This window comes from Protopterus annectens, chromosome 4.part1 (assembly GCF_019279795.1).
Source record: "Protopterus annectens isolate FY-2018-M chromosome 4.part1, PAN1.0, whole genome shotgun sequence".
Classification (NCBI taxonomy): Eukaryota; Metazoa; Chordata; order Ceratodontiformes; family Protopteridae; genus Protopterus; species Protopterus annectens.
In genome coordinates this window covers 313,075,467-313,096,499 of record NC_056734.1, presented here as the reverse complement: position 1 = coordinate 313,096,499, position 21,033 = coordinate 313,075,467, and the positions used below count along the sequence as shown (strand labels likewise).

Sequence of the window (21,033 nt, the reverse complement as noted above, 5' to 3'; positions counted from 1 at the left end):
TGTGCTTCTCATTGCACAATCATTACCGTTATTATAGAGTGCCATGATTATACTCTGAAACTGGCAAATGATAACTTGATAAGTATAACAATAGCAGATGACTTGATGTTTAACATAGATTAGGGATGTTTAACCAAAGCTTGCTAAGACCACTTAAGAACTATTAAGATTTTCATTTCATGCTAAGGAAATAACAGCTTACAGTGATGGCTACCAAAATAATGCTATAGAAATTACACTGGTGGCAGAAGGTAAAATAGCTTTTAAAATGTGTTAAACTTCTACTCTGCCACACTTATAAACTTAAAAACAGAAAGTGTGGCAGAATAAAATACCTAACAGCTTTTAAAGCCATTATTTCAACAAAGGGGCACTTCATTTCTGCATGCTGTCTGCTTATAAGTTCTTTATTGGGTATAAAAGGCTTTTTGGCTTTGCAAGCCAGTAAAGTACTTCTTATTCATATACGTTCTGTTTCTGTAAGTGCTAGTGCCTGGAGCTGATAAATCTCCACTCACTTCAAAGAAATATTGACATGTCATCAATCAAACCCCTTTATTATGTGTCCTCAGCATGAAAGCCTAGAGTCACCTTTTGAGCTTCACCACAGAGGAGAATTTCTTGGATCCATGTGTTGAACACAGCTGGTAATGATTGGAGAACTAAATATAATCCTCTATGTTATGAAGTATATTTCTACAAATGTCAGCATACAAATACTGTGGGATTAACTGATCTGTCTAATTGTTGCAGTATATATAAAACTCTGAAGTCCATCTAGCCTATGATAAGTGCAGTTTCTCCAAGCATCAGCTCTTCATCACTCCTGGGAACACATTCTTCTGGTGCACCTATGTGTAAATAGTATTTAATTTTTTATGCCTGAAATGAACATTTCTCCTTTTTTGATATGGTGTACATTTTCACCTCATAATAATTTATTTTATATCAGTTCTCTTACATGTCCCTGAACAGATTTTTGAAGACAGATAGTGTTTCATTTTTCTTACTTTCTTTTAGATGATGCATTTCCAACCTATCTGGTTTCTCACCTCATATATCCTGCATCACCCCTACTCCAATTGTGTATCCCGCAGAACAAAGATGTGATTTTCCAGCTGTGTTTTTTCAGCAGTGGGAAAACTGTAAAAATGATTTCCTTATCTCTGGAGCATATGTGACTGGAGATTCAGGCAAGCACATTCCTGAATTTGCATTCTTTTTTCTTTCCTTCTTTCTTTCTGTGCTGCGTGTAATTATCTTGATACTGACATTACCTTACTCAGTCCAAAGGGAGGCATATTAGGATGCATCTCTTGACTTTATTATTAGTTTTTCAAAACCTGAAGAAGAGATCACACACAATTATTCTTCCTTGATGATAAATTTGTTTTATTCTGTGCTTTTGTACTTGGCATTTCCTGTTTTATATTACCGTTACTCCTTAGTACTTTACGATTTGTTCATTAATACTTGGCATTTCTTGTTTTATATTACCATTACTCCTTAGTATGTTATGATTTGTTCATCAGTACTTGGCATTTCCTGTTTTATATTACCATTACTCCTTAGTACTTTATGATCCGTTCATCAGTACTTGGCATTTCCTGTTTTATATTACCATTACTCCTTAGTACTTTATGATTCGTTCATCAGTTGTTTTTAGCTGAACCTCTCCAACCATATGCCTGGACATTTCAACCCAAATGTAATACCGCACAAGTACTCATCAATACCTAAGACTGCATTTAGTGGTGACATGGGCTGTCATCATGTGCATTAAGAGGTAAATGAAATTTAATAATAAATGTAAGAAGAAATGTCAGAATAAAAAACAGACATTAAAAATAAAAATGATGTGGTTTAAGATGTATGTGACATATGCCAGATTATACACAAAACTGCAACTATATTCATACACACACACACACACACACACACACACACACACACACACACACACACACACACACACACACACACACACACACACACACACACACAAAGGCATATGAGCTTATGAAAATAATACAAATATAAAAGCATTGAAACACAACTGGTAGTTGCTTGCATTTTGGGGAAAAAAAACAACTGAATGAAATTCAAAAGCAAGAAAAAAAAGTCACTAAAGGAAAATAGTTTCCTTTTTGGTCTCCCTGACCTTATTTGTCTGAATAGTGATAGTGGTGCAGAAAGGGTTTTCCTAAGGTTATGCATAGGGCTGGTTATGGTTACGGATAACACACATTATTAAGGATGGGCTTCACTCCCCTGCATCACTGTAGTAATACATGTTAAACTTAACTGCAACCATCCCACTGCCCCTAAAGCAAAACTTAGAAGAACCCTTACCATAAGACTACTGCTATGCAAAAGACACTCACTAACACCCAACATACAGCACAATTAAACACACACTACCCTTCATTTAACATTTGTTTTCCAGGAAAGTGTGACTGGGATAGAGCTCATTTTCAGCAGAGGTCTGGGGAGAAATGCTCCAGCTGCATGTGTTTGGAATATGGAGGAAACCAGAGCACCTGTAGGAAACACATGTGAACACAAGGAGAACATGCAGACTCTGCTCAGAAGGTACTCTAGCTGAGAATCAAACCGGATAACTTGTTGCTGAGAGGTGACAATGTTAACCGCTGTAGCACTGCATCACCCCTTCTTTAGCCTTTCCTCTAACTTTAACCTGGAAGCACTCTCACATGCTCTCAACCCATGACAAGCACTATCAAACATACACTACACTAAATCTTGCCCTTACTCTAACCCTAACCCTTAAACATTCAGGCACATAGTCCTACTCCAGTGCCAAAAATTTGATGTATCTAACATTTCAGCATTATACCTCAAAACACACTTAATTTCCACAATCAGACTTCCTTCTTCTGACACCAGTAACAGTCAAACACAACTTTACCAATTCAAAATTAAATTCCACTAAATTTACGTACACTACATTAAAAGTACATCCATTCCATATTCTGTCACATTTCCATTTGCAAACACTGACATTTGTTATTTTTAAATAGACACTTACCCGTTGTGCTCTCCATCTTTTGATGACACATTAGGGATACAATGCATATATCTGTGTCCTTTACCTTCTCTGTTGATCCAACTGCTCATTACTAGAATGAATGTCTGAAATGTGACTGAGTGTTGTGTTCATCAAAAGTTTTACATTTCGCATCAACAGTACATTGGTTGTTTGGATGTAAGGTGGAGTGTGGGTTTAGGAAACTAATGCTAAAAACTTCTAATATTATGAAAGAGTTTACATACAGGGGTTGGGAGTGCTTATATAAGTGTAGGAACCTAAGTGTTAGGGTAAAGTTAGGTGATGGAACCGTTGTAGTGTGGGGTTTATGTGTTGAAGTGTGCTGAATGTGCAAATAGTCTACATTAGTAGTAGTGTTATGGAAAGTGTTTTTGAAAGGTTGGGTGCAGGGTAAGGGGCAGAGATAGGGTTATCAGTTATTAGGAAGGTGGGCTAGGGCCTTTGTCTTCCTTACTAATATATGATAACCCTAACCCTGCACCTTACTTTTCAGAAATACTTTCTGCAACACTACAATTCCAATATATGGTCTAAATGCGTGATGGAGTTCTTCTGGTGTTTTTTGATCATTTTAGTTTTAGTTTCTTTGAGATTTGGGATGTATGAATTTCAAAATTCTGGCATCGATTGGTTAAGTTTTGATGCATTTGCATTTCAATAATTCAATATATACTCATTTAAATATATATATATATATATATATATATATATATATATATATATATATATATATACATATATATGTGTGTGTGTGTGTGTGTGGGTCTACGTCTAAATTTCAAGCTTTCAAAATGTCAAATTACTTATGGTCGAGACCATAAGTTCAAAATTTACATTTTTTTTTTACATTTTTGCAGGAGGCAAGCCCCCCTGCACCCCCACACCCCCTGCTAATTAAATATACCAACTCTGATATTGCACTACAGTAAGGAAAATGGTCAATATATTGTTCCATGCTGTACTGCAATCTCCATTTAAGTGGCTCGAAGACTCAAAATGTCACACTTATGGTTTTGAAAGTTTGAAATTTCAAAGTAGACCCAAATATATATCTAGATATATATATATATATATATATATATATATATATATATATATATATATATATATATATATATATATATATATATATATATATATATATAGATATCAGCAGCACGGCGGATAGCATTGTCTATTCGGAAGTTTGATTTTTAGCTGGGGCACCCTCTGTGTGGAGTCTGCCTGTCCTCCCTGTGTTTGTGTTGGTTTCTTCTGGGTGCTCCAGTTTCATCCCACATTCCAAAGACATGCAATAGGTGGACTGGACACTGTAAATTGGCCATAGATGTGAATGTGTGAGCAAGTGTGGTGTGAAAAACTGCCATGCCAGGGCACGCCACACAATGGTGTAACCCTTGGCTCTAGATGATTGTCACTGTTGAAGTGACACCCCGACCCCATGTGCAAAAATGGGATAGAGCAGTGTGGATGGATGGATGGATGGATGGATGGATGGATGGATGGATGGATATAAATATATATGTATACACACACACGGACACACACACATGCATATATATATATATATATATATATATATATATATATATATGTATATATATATATATATATATATATATATATATATATATATATATATATATATACATACATGTGTGTGTGTGTGTGTGTGTGTGTAAGATGAACACAAGCTTTCCAATACTCCAAAGGAAGTTGAAAATCAAGGTTTACTGCAGGCAGAGGTCACAAAAGAAAGACCTGTTTTGCAAATGTGCATCAGTATTGTTATCAGTGTCTGTGTATACTGACTTTACTTTGCCTTCACTTTACCTTTTGAGTCTCTTTTCAGCTTTTCGGTCGGGGGGGGTCGCCACACTCTGAACTCTGGTCCACTAATGATTGGTAGTTGATTTTACGTGCGTTACCAGCCCTGATGCACAAAACCTTCAATGAAGGTATTTTATTCACACATGTCTCCACACAGAAGACGGTCTAGCTGAGAATCGACCCGAGCAGCTTACTGTGAGGGCTAATAATGCTACCGCAGCACGATAGGACTAAATTATATATGGCAAGAAAATCAATTTAAAAGAAATGATTATAATTCTTTGTAATCCACAATACAATACCACAGCACATGCTTTTTTCTAATATTATGAAACTGTAAAAAAGTGCATGCTTACATCTAGCAATATACCAAGATATTATTCACTTACTAAATAAAATAAGGTATTATTAAATGAGTTTCTATGCTGTAACATCAACTCAACAGATACTTTTATTTATAATTATGTATATTTGTATAAAGTACTGTTCTTTTATGGCAGTAATTACGTTTGTGAACAAAATGTAAAGGTGCACCACAAAATAAGAGGTTTTCTTATAAAACTCAAGCTTTGAAGAGTTTCAAAAATTAGAAATGTAGAAAACAAATAACATTCCGTATTTACTCCCAAACAGTGATAAGAACCACATAACAAAAAAAAATGTATCTACATCTCAAGGTTATGATATGTCTGTATTTTACATATTACATAAAAGTAAAACACAAAACTGAAGCACATTCTGTATAATCCATAATTTTCTTTTATTTTCCTTTAGTATGATGCTTTATGTGCAAGATAATATATAACTGTTTCTACTTACATTATTGCAGATACACATGGTTTCTGTAGTCGCTGTTCACGAAAATGAGTGATGTTGAAGGTAAACCTATTGCGGGACACAGATGTGCAGCAGGTATATATCACCTTACTGGGACGTAGATCTGTAAAAGTCAATATTTTTAAAGACTGCATGTATCAAGTCACTGAGTTTAATATGTATATGGAATGCTTTAAAATCTTTTTATCTTGTAACCTTTAAAAAAACAATTCACTAATATAATTGTTGTCCATAGTGCATTCGTCTTAAATTCAAAATGTATGCAGACTGCCAAGTCTGTTCAGGTGAAGATTTTTAATGACAGGTCTTCTATTTGTAGAAGCAAGACAGACAATAGTCACCATTTACTTCCACATGACCCGAGGACAGCAACTGAATAACAGATCTAGAAAAAAGCCAATAAGCCAACATACAGACTAGCTGACAATGGCTTCAGAACATTTCATCAATTTGACTTTTAATAAACTAGTCAAAAAGTTGGTACATCTAATTGAAAATCAGCTGACTGAAAGTTACCTGTTTTTCATTATGAGATTGTGGTACAGTAGGGATCAGTGAATATGCCTTTTTTCCCATTGTTGTGTGATATCAGAGTTGGTATATATATTTAGTGGAGGGTGGTTGGTGCTTGGGGTCTTGCTCCCTTGGCTTAAAATATATGTTATTACATTTTTTCAATGCTTTGTGGAACACTGTTTGCTTTGGTTGACCATTAGGGGTTGATCATTTGTGAATAGATGTTGCACATTTTCATTGGAAGGTTAGGCTTCCTTGAAGATATGCAAGTAAGCCATGTGCCATCTGCTTTCACCTAGAAACGGCACTGGCCCCAGAACTGGACTAGATTCAGAAAATCGTTCTGTCATTTTTTTCACAAGAAGGAAGATGTGCACGCTTCCTTTTGAGAGCATATACCCATTCAGCCTTATAGTATAGGTAGGTAGCAAAGAGCCTTCTGTGTGTCCTGGGTGTATGTTCATAAGTTTATAAGTTCATAGGTAAATATTAGGCTAACAACTACCAGGGCCCTTTGTAAGCCTAGCCGCACAATCCAACATATTTGCATGCCTATTTATCATGGGTGTTTAACAGGAAAATTCAAAACATTATGCGGAGGGAGGGGGTTGTTAGTTTGGGCATAGTTACTATCTGCCTCTACATATTAGAGACATGGGGGCCAGACTCAGGGTGCATTTCCAATTTCTCTTTCATTGGTCAAAGTTACACTTAAATGGACTTAGGGATGGACTCTGCTTCATACTGATGAGGATCTTGTTCTAGAGCATGAGGATCCTCTGAGGTACATATCTGTCTGGTCACCATGTCCTATTTATGTCACAAGCAAAATTGTAATCCTTGATGCTATTCATTTTGCAGATGTGCAAAAGGCCATCAAAGCTGAAACTGAGGATGACTTGTAGCCAGGCATAGATCATCAGTCAGTAACCTGTAGCAGACCAAGTATAGACCTAGGACTTTAAGGTGATTCGTATAGGGCAATGCATTTTTACCCAGGATTTTTCTGCAAAGGAACCTTTGTGGGTATTGTAACTGTTGCATATGTCTGGTCAGTTTTACACTGAAGGAGGCATTATACTCAATGATGGATTTGATAAGGATCAAATAAAATGACACTATAACCTCTTTTGACCTGGATAGCTGTGTGTGTGTGTGTGTGTGTGTGTGTGTGTGTGTGTGTGTGTGTGTGTGTGTGTGTGTGTGTGTGTGTCTGTGTGTGTGTGTGTCTGTGAGAGTGGAAGTCTATATCCATCAGAGTTTACATGTTGGGAGGTGCCTGTGTGACTGCAGTGAAAGGACTGGCAAGAAAAACTTTTGAATGGTCACATCGATAGCACACTCCTCAGGTTATGGTAATTAGTTGCTAAAGAGTGTTCCTCTGAGTAGCTTTACCTTGATTCTGAATCAAAAATTCTCATTATTATGCTTCTTGTAAGTCATGCATTAGTCAATTGATATTGGCAGAAACAACCTCGCTGAATCCCAGGGACAGAATCCACTGGTTTGAATGGCATAATTTTACGTTTGTAGCTCCTTGCCTCACTATTGATTTTGCCCATGCCTTTGTGCTGACTTTATAATATCCTACATACTACTTTCCTATCAGCATCAGCTTTATCATTTCTATCCATCCTGGGTACTTTCTTCTTTGTCCTGTCAAATTGCTCTTTAATTTTAAGCACATTTTGCCTATTTAATTACCTTACTCTCCACTGTCGGTATGTGGTAGATTCAAGGTAATATGCACGCAGTACAGATTTTTTTTAAAAAAAGAAAAGAAACAATATTACGTGACCTTTTATGATGTATCATCCCAAATAATAAACGGTTTAAAGGATGTTGCTTATATGAGAGAGATCATATAACCGTTACTGGAGTATTGCAGGTTGAGTTAGCAAGTGAGTCTATTTTACTATTGTTTTCTCTGAGGCAGCAACATCCCAGGGAAAGAAATATTATGTTTTTTCACTTTGCATTCCTGATTGCATTTTCTCTGAGGTGCAATAAGGAGTAATAAAATTAAACCAAATGGGATGATATAGGTGGAAACCATTGACAGGAAGTATAGGAGCTTGGCTTCATGCAAAATTGTTTTATTGTTATTTCCATTTATGATTAATTTGCTCTTAGGCTATATTAATTTCAGTACATGTGCTATGGAGATATCTGTACTCAATTTGTCAGCTTTGAGCAGTAGCTGCTACACAATTATGTATCTAGCTTGTTATTTTGGAGCATTAGTAGTGCATCCATAATTATAACCTCATTGTAAGTGTTAGGTAAACCACAGGCAGTAGCATCCATCTCTGCGCCAATACAGTATTTCATTAAGGAATCATAGTGTAATAATAAACAATGTTGCTTCAGTTTATGTTTATCAAATGCATGTTTTGAATAACAAAAGGCCTTTAAAACACCAATGATCTATTACAGTGACAGCTGGTAAAAAATTGCATATACTTTATAAACGAGTATGTGTTTTAAATGGTAACCACTTGGATTGCCAAGACTCACAATTCTGAATCATGAAATGTGGAGACAGAATTTCTGATAATATGGACTCACATATGATAAGCATGAGATTGTCATTTCTTGAAATATTCCTTTATTTCAAGGGTATGGTAATGTCTGTGTTAGTGCACATAGGTTCATATGATGTCACTAGACTTATCACCATAGTGGATTTACAAGCTGAGCCATGTTATAGCCATGTTCCCTAAATATTGGCAGAGTGAGTCTATGATCAGCACCAACTGCCCCTGTCCATGAGGGGCATAGATGCCACCCCAGGGTGAATTTATGGTCTCCCAATCAATTGTCTAAGTTGCATTTGAATAGGGTTATTGAGAAGGTCTGCTTCATGTGAATTGAGAGTTTATTCCAAAGGAGCAGCCATATCTGAGAGATATATCTGTCTCTCCAGCATGTTCTGTCATTGTCACAGGCTAGGTTGAGATACCTGCAGTGAGTGACTCTTGTCTCATTTGATTTGTGGATGTGCAGAATTTCTATTAGAGCAGGGTCAGAGACTGTAGGGAGTGCACTTTCCTATTTAGGCTCCTAGCATTAGGCAGCATAACCTTGAGTTTGTCTCTAATGGATTTTTTTATGTTGTTGTTTTGACATTGCCTAAAAAAGGCTCTATGGGGGAGGCAAGTGCCTTTGCCAGTATCTGAAAGCATAGAGGAGACAGGTAGACCATCTCTGGCAAAGCAGTGTGGTCTGTCAGCCATGTCCTCACAGATTGACAGATACTAGATCTCCTGAACTGACACCAGAAGCTAAGTCAATTGTTGAAGTCAATGATTTTTTGCCTATATTGTAGCATCAACCTGGGTGAAGGTAGAATGCTGCTTAGAGCTAGGGACATACCTTCCTGGAACATGTAATCTGAGAGTTAGTCATATTTCTCTTCATATAGTCCTTAGAGGTATGTCTCAAGTCATTCAACACAACTTCTACTATGACAGAGTCATAGTGGTAATTGTTGTTAAATGAGTTGAGTGCATGCGTGATTTGATGGATTCTGGCATCTGTCAGGCAGCTGACAGTGACCTTCTCCTTGTCCAGCCTGGTAAGGGGGACATCTTTCTGTCTCACTATGGAGTCGCCTATGACTAGAATATTTTGTTTTGAGGTGTTTTGCCTTATGGTCTTATTTGCTGAGGCACTGGTGTGTGTGAGAGTGTGTGTGTGTGTGTGTGTGTGTGTGTGTGTGTGTGTGTGTGTGTGTGTGTGTGTGTGTGTGTGTGTGTGTGTGTGTGTGTGTGTGTGTGTGTGTGTGTGTGTGTGCTGTTATGTGTAGTGGATTATATTTGCTTTGCAGTGTGTGCAAGTGACCACTTGTGAAGTCTCTGATCTTTTGGTTGGCTTCTAGTGAGTACCTCCACATATGTGCGTTTATGTGCTGTGACCTTCTTTTGTGTAAGAGGTGATGTTTGTGCTGACAACCTGTTTGATGTCCAATTTGTTATGTGAGATAATTGATTCCAAATTCTTAGTGTAATTACATCTCTCACATATTGTATCTGTTTGTTTTAGGAGTAGATGGTTTTCAGTGACCATGAGGCAATTACTGCATTGCCTCAGAATACCTATGTCAGTCAGGCTGGCCAGAGAAATAGTTGTAAAGTGACTATCCGTTATGGCAAGTTTTTACCATAACTGCTATTGGAGAGTGGGCTAGTTTGACCAGATTTTGCTTTAGGATTAACAAAGGGGCTTATTCTGTTGAAGACTTGGGGTGAATACTATGGCAACACAGTGCACAACTGAGTTTGCCACAATGCAGGATGGAATCTTGGGAGGGCTCACTAGCAGATGTCTAGGAGAGAATTATACAGATTTGTTGGGGGGGGGGTTGGCGGGTGGCAGGTGATGCTTCACATGAGAAAGAACATTTATTTTTATTTTTCAGATCATTTTTATTTGGTTCCCTGTTGCAGCTGACCCTCTGCTGCTGACTGTTGCTCGTATTCAGTGTCCAGAACCCATTACCTACCTACCTTGCTTAGACCCTTTAGACAGATTGTCATATAGTCTATAATCAGTCTATATTGATACTTATTTTTGTATCAGATTTCAGGAGGAGAAGAAACATCTACAACCCTCTGTCCATACTGTTATCAATGCTGCTACAGCATTTTTCTTTCTGCTAAGTTCTAACTTTTTATACATCTTGCCAGGGGCCAATTGTCATGACAGACACATCATATATAATCTACTAGCTGCCATATACCTTAACAGTATCTCAACATGATTGTGCAGATCCTGGAAAAAAATAATTTTGTGTAGAACTTGACAGCAGTCTAATCTTCCTATCAATTCTTTAGGATGGTTCCACCACTAAAGAGATTTAAGCTACAGTCATGAGAAAAAAGGATGAGCAATGTTTTTTGTCATCTAGTGCATTTTAAAACATCCTTTATTCCAGCATGGAATGACATGAATTTGGTGTTCTTGCTAATGAAAAGCTATGTTATTAAAACCATCAAGGGTATATTTCAGATGAAAATGCATACTACACAGTTGGAAAAGCAGAAAAGCTAGTGTAGACATTAAAAGGCAAAATTAAAATAATCAGAATTATCTGATAAGGAAAACAGGGTCTGAAGAATTCCTTTGTGATTCTTCAGTGTCTTATAGTTGGTGGAGGATTCGCACTATATTGCTTTTGCCAAGTATATGATTTCAGTACTACCGCCTAAAGTACTAGATGCTAGCATTGCTACTGAGAAGGCTTGCATCCAAAGCATTGCAAAGTAGGTCAAGTGCTACTTTTATGTGCATCAACTAGTATTCTCAGAAGAAGCAGTTACAAAAATATTTGGGAGACTGGGGGGAATACAGTATCTAGTAAACAGGGGATCTATACAGAGATGTCAGCAGAGGAATGGCAATCCAGATGAAAGAAAATTCTTCTTTCTTTAAATTTCTTAAAATCTGAGTCAGTTACTTTAGGGTATTGAATCCTTTATGGGTTAAAGAGTTTTTTTTTAGATAATGTTTAGATGACACTATTATATACATTGTTACTGCATAAAAGGTGATGCAGGATGCATATGCACATACAGGGAGTCATTTTCAGAAAACTACACAGAAAAGAAGCATGCCCTATTTTAGGTGATCTTACTGCAAAGATGATTGTGGAGTAGGTGACTTGGATGTGAGACAGAAACTATCAGTATGAGTTCACAATCTGCTCTCTGACAAAGCATAAATAAATTTTATATTTATTACTTTTAACTGCAGTGCTTTATCATTTTTTGAGATTGGGGCAATTAGAAAGAGAGTGAGAGAGATATGATTTGATAAAAGGGGACTAGTTAGTTCATGTTATTATTACTACTGCATTATATGAGGGATATGAAGTTCCGAAAGAGACTAAAAGGGCTGGGATAAGGTAGGTGATTGATAAGATTTCTTTGTTTGATTTACCTAAGGGCAGAATAGGAATAATATACAGCAATCCTGGAAGAAAAGGACAGAGAAGTAATCTTTAAGTGGATATGGTCTGCATGTATTAAGGAGAACCCTCTTTCAGAAGATAATACTTTATGGGTAAGGGAACTGGAAATATTCATAACATTAGGGTACACAGGACAACATTATGATCTACAGCATACACTGCTACATATTTGGTTCAGGGCATTTCAAAAGATAAAGAGAGAAGGCCAGTGACAAACAGCAGAATACTTTAGATGGCATGAAGGAACACTAAGGAATTTGAATAATGTGATGGTATTAATGCAAGATTAGATATGTTCAAATGTCTATATCATAGGTGACAATAGATGTGTACGCTAAGACAACAGTGGATAATTGGGATTTTTGTCACTTTGGGTGGAATTCATGAAGGGCAAGTATCTGCCACATGGAAAACTATGCTTTCTATGGGTAGCTGATCAGGTCTAACAGACAACAGTGCAAAACTGGGAAAAAGAAGAGCTGGTGACCATAAGGGAATATGGGGTATTAGGGTGGATGAATATGGCTGTCAGGGTATACACATTATTGCAAAAAGCAGGCAGTTAGTGGACAGATGGTTTTGGCATTGGGGTGAATGGCAGAAGCAGGATAGAGTAGGGGGAAGGGAGTAAAGTACAATTTGTATTGTATTATAGCAGAGCATTTTCAAAGACACAGAGGGCTCCTTTTTAGAGTTAAGGTGGTCCATCCTACAGTAAAGAGAACCTGGCCTATGATAGTTCTGAGTTGGGGAAATCTGTTGCATGCAAACAGGTTAAGAATTGCCTAGACATAGTAATGCCTTGCTGAGTCTAATTATGGCGGCTGCCAAAAAAAGCAATTACTAGAAAATGGAATTTAAAGTCTAAACCAACTTTACTAGAAGTAGTGAATATAGTAACAGAGATAAAACAACTGGAATTAGGACTTTTAGAAAAGGGAAGGAGAAAGCTAGAAAGGAAAATGGGAATTGTGGGAACAATATATGCAGAGGAGGAGGAACAAGGTTTAAAAGAAGGCATGATTTTATGAGCCATGTAATACTTAAAGTGATATATAATGTTTGCAACTACAGTTGTCTCAACGGGGTCTGTGATGCATAATGTTTCCAAATAAAATTGTATTGATGTGGTTTGTCTTTCATTTATATAAATGTAAAATTGCCTATGTCATATGTGATAATTTAATAAAGATGTTTTTGTTTAAATATATATCAGTATTGAGAAATAAAGATTTAAACTTATTTTTTAGTTTGAAGAGACTGTCTTGTGATGGCCAATGACTCAGTAGTGCGAACTGTTGAATTATGGTAACAAGTAAAAACAATGTCTCATCTGTTTGAACTGGTGGTAGATCAGGGGAATGAAAAAGAGAAGGGGAAAATTCCCCAGTGTCCTAGCCAAATTTCTACTAGTTGTATAAATACCACCTTGGGTCTCATCTGAAAAGAGGCCGCTGGCCTAGCAAGACTAACCTTGTCAACAAAAGGTTAAATAAGTAAAAAAATGTATATTCATAAAGGGTTGGTATTGTTCAATGTGTCAATGAAGAAAGCTATTGTTGAGCACATTGAAAAGTTTCATGACAGGATTATTTGTAGAAATTACATTATTTGTATAAGCTGAGATATTAATTGGCGGACACTGCAGACATTTTTATGATGACTTACCTTGATGTCTGTCTTTGGTAATTCTGTGTAATTAGTTGTTAAATCACTGGGGGAATTGACAATGCTGTAATTTACTGACATAATTGCCTTTATCATTTTGCAATAAAGATAAGGTAGAGAAAGAAAATAATACTGTTGTATCTCTGAAGTGTTTGCGGGTCTGTTTAAGCAATTATAACATCTGTCTCATACGGCTCCATATCATTAATGGTTCTAAGAGTCACAACACTTTAAAAAGCAAATTGCTCACTTACATAAAACAATTAATTATCAGACTTGTGTATAAAATTTAAAACTGTTTTTGTAGGGGAGTTTTGTCACTACTGTGTACTCCTAATATGAAGCACTATATCTGTCACCACTGCAAATTAAATATACTAACTCTGAAATGACAGCTAAATGTTGGAATAGGGGTATGTCCTGACATGCCACAACCCCAGATCTAACATATAGTTCATCACTTTCACATGCTCGGTTCCAACTATCCTAATAATCATAATTACCATCTTCATAAAATTAAACAGCCTCCTGCTTTTACATAGCATAAGCTGTGTATCTTGGTATAATGTATTTGCTTGTACTTGCATTGCTATGTATACTTGTATTAGCAACATTATAGTTGATAAAAATGCTTTAACAGTTTGCTTAGTTTTTCTTGGAAAAGAAACATGTTTCACTTAATGAGAAGATCTTGAGTCCCAACAGATGACAGAATGTTGCTATTCACCAGACGTCTTTAGAAGCAAATGACTGTAAGTAAAGATAATACAAATAAGATTATATTTAGTGCCAGGGCTATCTAACCAATTGGGTCAACATTGAAATCCCTGTTGGTATGACAACCTGAACTCATGTGCAAAAATGAGGAACAGGTGGTTATGAAGAGCTGGATAAGAATGACCTTCCAGTGCACAGTAATATGAGCATAACATCATTTCAATTGCAAGAGGTGAAATGGATTATTACAAGGAGAGAAATGATTTTATTATTATATTGCTTCTATATTTTCCTATTTGCCTTTTTTTCTATTTGCTTGTCTTTCCCCATCCCACCACGATCCTTGATATGTAATGTTCTCTCATATAAAACTGAAACAATATTACTGATTTAAGACTGCAGAATGGAATGAAAGAGGTGGCAGTTTTCAGGTGAATAGGACAGGTGGAGTGTCCCTTTTCATTACTAGTTATACTTTTAGTGGCATGCCAATGTAGCTGTTCCTTATCTTTGACCTAGGTCAGGTTTCACTGGAGGGAGAAGTGGTTAATGGGAAGTTGTGACGTGTGTGTGGAGGTGGATGTACGCTAGAGTCACTTGCTGTAGATGTGTTTAGAAGAAGAGTGGGAGTGTTCTTCATTATGCTCCAATGGAGTAATGCACAGCCTTTTAAAAATTAACCTTGATGTGCTTGTGGATATGATGATACTGGAGAACTCCTGATTGGAGTTTTGACTTCTGACCGAAGGACAATCATGAGTAAGGCCATTAGTCAGAGTAAAGACTGATGGTAATACACATTATTGCGGAGTTAACATATAATATTTCTTAGCTGTGACTTTATTGGTAAAAGTAAAAAATAAGTTATAACACTGTGTATGTTACTAAATCAAATTCTTTCTTCAGCTCACTTCTGCAGTTCCACAAAGTTTCCAAATATTTGGTGACTCAACACAGATTTCCTTTTTTAAAAGTTCAGGTATTTGGATTTGAAACATTGACTCTCTGCCATGTCTAATGCCGCATTTATATCATGTTATCGAAAGATGAAAATAGCGAATGCTGTTTCATCGAACCTAAAATATCTAAACCACATAGTATTGAACATTCAGAACAGCAAATTTTTTCCTTGGGAAAAAATTTGCTATTCTGAAACACATACACACAACACAAGAACACCTAAAAAACATCAATACACACACATACACTTATAATCCTACAACTAAACTTACCCTAAACTATACATACACTACTATCTATCCACTTACCTTAACCCAAACCCTAACTAAGGTCTGTCACTATCGCACACTCACCTAACCCACGCCCTAACCCTAACTCACCTAACCTGCACCCTAATCCTAAGAACCACACAATCGCACACTTACCTGAACCCGACCCATAAATCTCCACCACAGTGCTGAAAATAACGAAGCCACAGAACCGGCCAACCAAATTCTTTCCCTAGGAAAGAATTTGGTGTTCTGCAGCTTCACCATTTTTAGCGTTCAATCAAAATGGGTCGATATTAGAACATTCAAAGTTTTAAAATTTCGATGTTCTGATATAGACCCTCTAATGCCCATATTGCTTTGTTTTTTTTCCCAGGTATTTTTTCAGATGGATTATTGTAGGTATAGCTGAAATGGTTTAGGGCTTCACTAGTGTTATGGTTTATGGTCACTCATGGAGATCACTGTCTTTTTGCCTCTTCTCTTTCATTCTCTTATCATATGATTTATGGTTGCATTTGAAGGATCTCATTCCCTTTTGTCTTTTTTTCCCATTTTCCTTGCATTCATCTCCTCCCTTATAAGGTGTTTCATTTCTCCATCTCTTTCCTACTAAATGAAACTATTTCCACCTTCTCCCTTGAGAGGTGTTCCATATTAGGTGATACAGTGCATAAACATACACAGATTTTCACATTATATATCTTAGGGTCATACAGGAATCCATCCTTTTCATAGTAACTTAGTCCCTGTATAACCTTGGAATTTACCCCATCAAAGATCTGCTATAGACGTGGAGCTAAATAAATCATTGTCCACTTATACTAACAGAAAAACCTTTAGGGAAATCACGTCTGCACTTGGAGATAAGCTTGCAATAGGTCTCTCAGGAGAATAAACACTGGAAAAAAAAAATCAAACCACCAGGGCAGTAAAGTTGTAGCAAACAGTTTAATACAGCACCAACAGACTGAGCGTTTTCATCATAAAATGCAAATGGCTTCTTCAGAGTCAGAACAATTAAACTAAATTGTAGTTATATACTCAAGGTAATAATCAATCATTCAATTAATTACATTAAAAACAAAGAATAGCCCTAAGCTTAGCTGCATTTCTTTTGCTATTGAGAAAATTTCAAACATTAAAAAACATTATAAGCTATATAGTGTTGGGTAAAAAACATTTTAAATGCTATAAATGCACAAAGAATAAGAACATAAATTTTACTGATAACAGACAGCAGTAAAATTATAAAAAAGAAAAGAAAAAAAGAAAATTATAAACAACTCATATTTCTGTAGCCCTCTGTTTCAAAAAGGGGGCTATTGAAACAAAATCATTCAACCCAGGTTTGCAACAGGCATTCAATCTAAACTGCCACTTAGCCTCCCTAATTTCCAACTCAAGTTTAACATCACCCCCCCCATACATCACCACAGACCCCATCAGTAACAAAAAATATAAATCTTTTGAAGTTTAGACATTCCAAGGTATGAATATATAAGGCACTGTAGGTGTTTTTATTTTTGATGTCCCTCAAATGCTCTAGAATATGGTCCCGATGTTCCCTGATGGTCTTTCCTACATAAAAACCTGGACAGGGCAGGCACATAGCTAAATAGACTATCATAGTGGTATTGCAATTACATCTTCCAGGGCAACCTATAGTATGTTTAATCCCACCCCCCACCCCCACTGACACACTGGTGCCATTAATATTTTTACAAAACTTACATGCACCACATTTGTACATTAAAGGTCTGTGTGTAACTTTTGTTGTAATTCCACTCTCCTTCCTAACCCTACAATAGACTCTCCAGGGTTGGAACCCTAATTTTTCTTTCATTTCTTTGTCAAAATATACTTCCCATAACCTTTTTATACTAGCCAGTAATTTTGGTGTCTCTTCGTTATATTGCAATGCCAGGACATGTGAATCAAAGTTGTCCTTAGCCATTCTACTGAACATTAAGCCTGCTTTTAAAATCGGCATAAATGTAGTGCCCCTTTTAATCAGAACCTCTTTCTTGATTTTCGGCAGCAACCTCAAAGGGTACCCCCTATCTTTATACATACCAATTAGTGCAAAAATCTCATTTTAAAAAGTTCATTGTCACTTATAAGGTGAGATAGCCTTGCCATTTGGCCTTTCTTTTCTTTGATGTAGTGGACGGAAACTGTTGAAATGCAGCAACAAATAAGACTAAGTTTCTCTCCTGTGAATAGTACTTTCCAGTGTTCCAGTGGTAACATCTCCACTCAGATGGATGTCCAAAAAATCAATCTCCCTAGTATGAAATTTAAAATTGAATTCAAAGAAGGTGGTTGTGCCATTAAGATATTCAATAAAGTTGTTCACAAGTTGTTCCTCCCCTCACCATATCATGATGTCATCCAAAATTCTGACATAAAACACAATATTGGCTATAAAGGCAGAGGAAAACATGTCTCTTTTCCCATTCCAAGAGGTCCAAGTTGGCAAAACTTGGAGCACATTTGGCTCCCATAGCCACTCCAGCTTCCTGACGGAAGAATTTGCTTTCAGACATAATGTAATTATTCATCAAAACCATGAGTTCCACTAATAAATTAATTTTAGATTGATCAATGACTGTACTAGCCAACAGACTTTCATGAAAAAATTCCAAGCCCTCCTTGTGAGGTATTACTGAGAACATGTTGACCACATCAACAGTCAAGAAGCTATAGTCTATGCTGCCAACATTAGGTTGTCACAGCAATTCCAAATAGTGTCAATTCACTGTATACCTTGTCCTCTGACAAATGTTTGAGTAATGGGACAGGTCATAACTCTTGAATTTGAGCAAATTAGAATACATGCAACTGTACCTAGAGTACACAAAATATCTACGAATTATTATGAAGATAAACACATTTTACCTATGGAGCAAAGATATGAGATTTCAAAATGATTATTTTCTCAGGAATTTTTTGTTTACAAACTGCCCATTTCGGTCATCTTCTTAAATTAAAAAAAAAGTGGTTTCTATAAATTCTATGGCAAAGTACAATATCTTAATTATGCCCACAGCATTGCTATAGGCAAACTAAGTTAGTATGACTAGAGATGCTGTATCTAACTCTTTAGACAGGATCATGGCTATATCAAAACCTGCAGTATACTGTTGGTACTCTATATATGTGGCACTGCATCACACACATTTTCAAAACATCTTGAATTTTTAAAACTATTACTTTGTTGTCTGACATAACAGAAACAAACTCACAATACAGGAGCTTCATCTTACAATAATTGAAATGTTTATTTATTCAGCTACCCACAACCCCTTTTTCCCATTTTTGCAAGTGGAGTCAGGGTGTCACATCAGCAGTGACAGTCATCTAGAGCCAAGGTTCGCACCACTGTGTGGCTATCCCTGCCACATTTGTTCTTCTAGACTACACATTCACACTTCTGTGCAATTTAGAGTGGCCAATCTACCTACTGCATGGAATGTGGGAGGAAACTGGAAACCCAGACAAGACATGCAACCTCCACACAGAAAGCACCCAAGCCAAGCATCAAACCATGGAACCTCTTGCTGTGAGGTGACAATGTTACCCACTGCACCACTGAGCCACCCTAAAAAGTTTATTTTTGCATCTCCTGCCTATAATACAAGATATTCTTAGTACTTCCTTTTGCCCACAATAAAGTTTTTCTGATTACCATGTACAAGCAAAAATTACTGGCACTTGTTAAAAAATGTCCTTATCCATCAGTTTAAGTGTCTGAAAGGTCATAAGATCAAGTAAGATGGTAAGCCCACTATTCATAGATAAGAACCCATACGACTGATTTCCAGCAATGTAACAGAACAACAAGCATGCCTATGGTTTGCAGGCAGCGTACAAATGAGGAGTAGTGCTTGAGTATAACAGCTAACAGAATTCACTCTAGTTATAATAAAAACAAAGGCTGCTAGCTATAGCTACATGCATTATGTCTCCCTACCAGGAAAGTTAATTAGTCCTTTCAGTGTCATTATTAATTTGCCTAACACACAGGGTAATCCCTCAAATCATAAAGCCCCTAAGACAGACAATCATAATATAGATATGAATATGACTATTGCTATGCAGTCTGTGGCCACTGACAAAAATAGAGCTCTGATTCTAATTATTTAGAATATCCATACTGGTAAGGTACAATGTGATTGGGATAATGGGAAACGCATTTGCAGTTTTTTTTTTTTTTTTTTAATGTTACAAAGTATGATTTTCTTGCTAATGGATGAGGTCACTCTTAGACTAAGTAGTGACATCACTCTTGACTTTATTCATGAATTGAAACTGCAACAACATTGTGCTAGTTATCTGATATGGAAATGATAAATCACATCACCTTCATCATTTTTAATGTATTAGGCTTATATCTTTAGTATATATTGTTTACAGTTTTCAGCTAGAAGGAATTGAATGTTATTTCCACTTATATATGCATTTATTCTGTAATGTAAACAAACTGAGTCTATGAATTAAGATTACTTTAAGGTGAAACATATATTAAATCATTACTTTAAATGCTCCGGTGTATGAAATTTATTCCAAAAAATAATCTGCCCATTCACTTATAAGCTTATGATATGCAAATAAGATACTAGTTACAACAACGATACGATGAAGTGCATAGTTTTCCTTATAACACAAGTAAGTATGCATAAATTAGAAATGTGTAATAAAATACTTACAGCTTGTAGCAAATTCTGGGACCAGGTTTATCAGTATTAGTATTATTGTGATCTTAGCTGCTCTGTTCTTTAAATGCAGTTGCATGATTAAGAGAATCTAATGTGGAGCTCTACAAAATAGAGGACATAACAGGAACATATCTTTATATACTCTTCACCGTTTGAAAAAAGTACACTTCCTCCTGGTGCTTAGTGGTCATATTTTTCCCTTTAAGTGGTTTTGTAACAACGGCCCACATTCTAATCTATTTCACGACAGAGACCCATGTTCGAGCTGACTTGTGAAGCAGAAGTGTAAAACACTGAATCAGCAGCACTGAACTGATCATGTATGCAGTGTTTTACTTTCTATAATATCTCAACAATTTAGAAACACTTTTGACTAATTTACTGCCTGCAGTTTGTCTAAAAAGGCATTAAAGCTTAAATTCCTGAATGCCACTGTTTTCACATTCACTGTCTATTTACAAAATCTTTGAGAAT

General features: G+C 36.4%; 1 protein-coding gene across 1 annotated transcript in view; it reads right to left on the bottom strand.

Annotated features, from left to right (window-relative positions):
* Positions 1 to 20,750, bottom strand: part of LOC122801370 (C-C motif chemokine 20-like) — a 91,054-nt gene extending 70,304 nt beyond the window's left edge. Inside the window, exons 1-2 of the mRNA XM_044070901.1 lie at positions 20,551 to 20,750; positions 5,720 to 5,840 (exon numbers count right to left, since the gene is read on the bottom strand). Coding sequence (XP_043926836.1) covers positions 5,720 to 5,840; positions 20,551 to 20,635 — 206 coding nt within the window. The 5' untranslated portion in view covers positions 20,636 to 20,750. The remainder of the gene's footprint in view (positions 1 to 5,719; positions 5,841 to 20,550) is intronic.
* Positions 20,751 to 21,033: the final 283 nt, after the last annotated feature.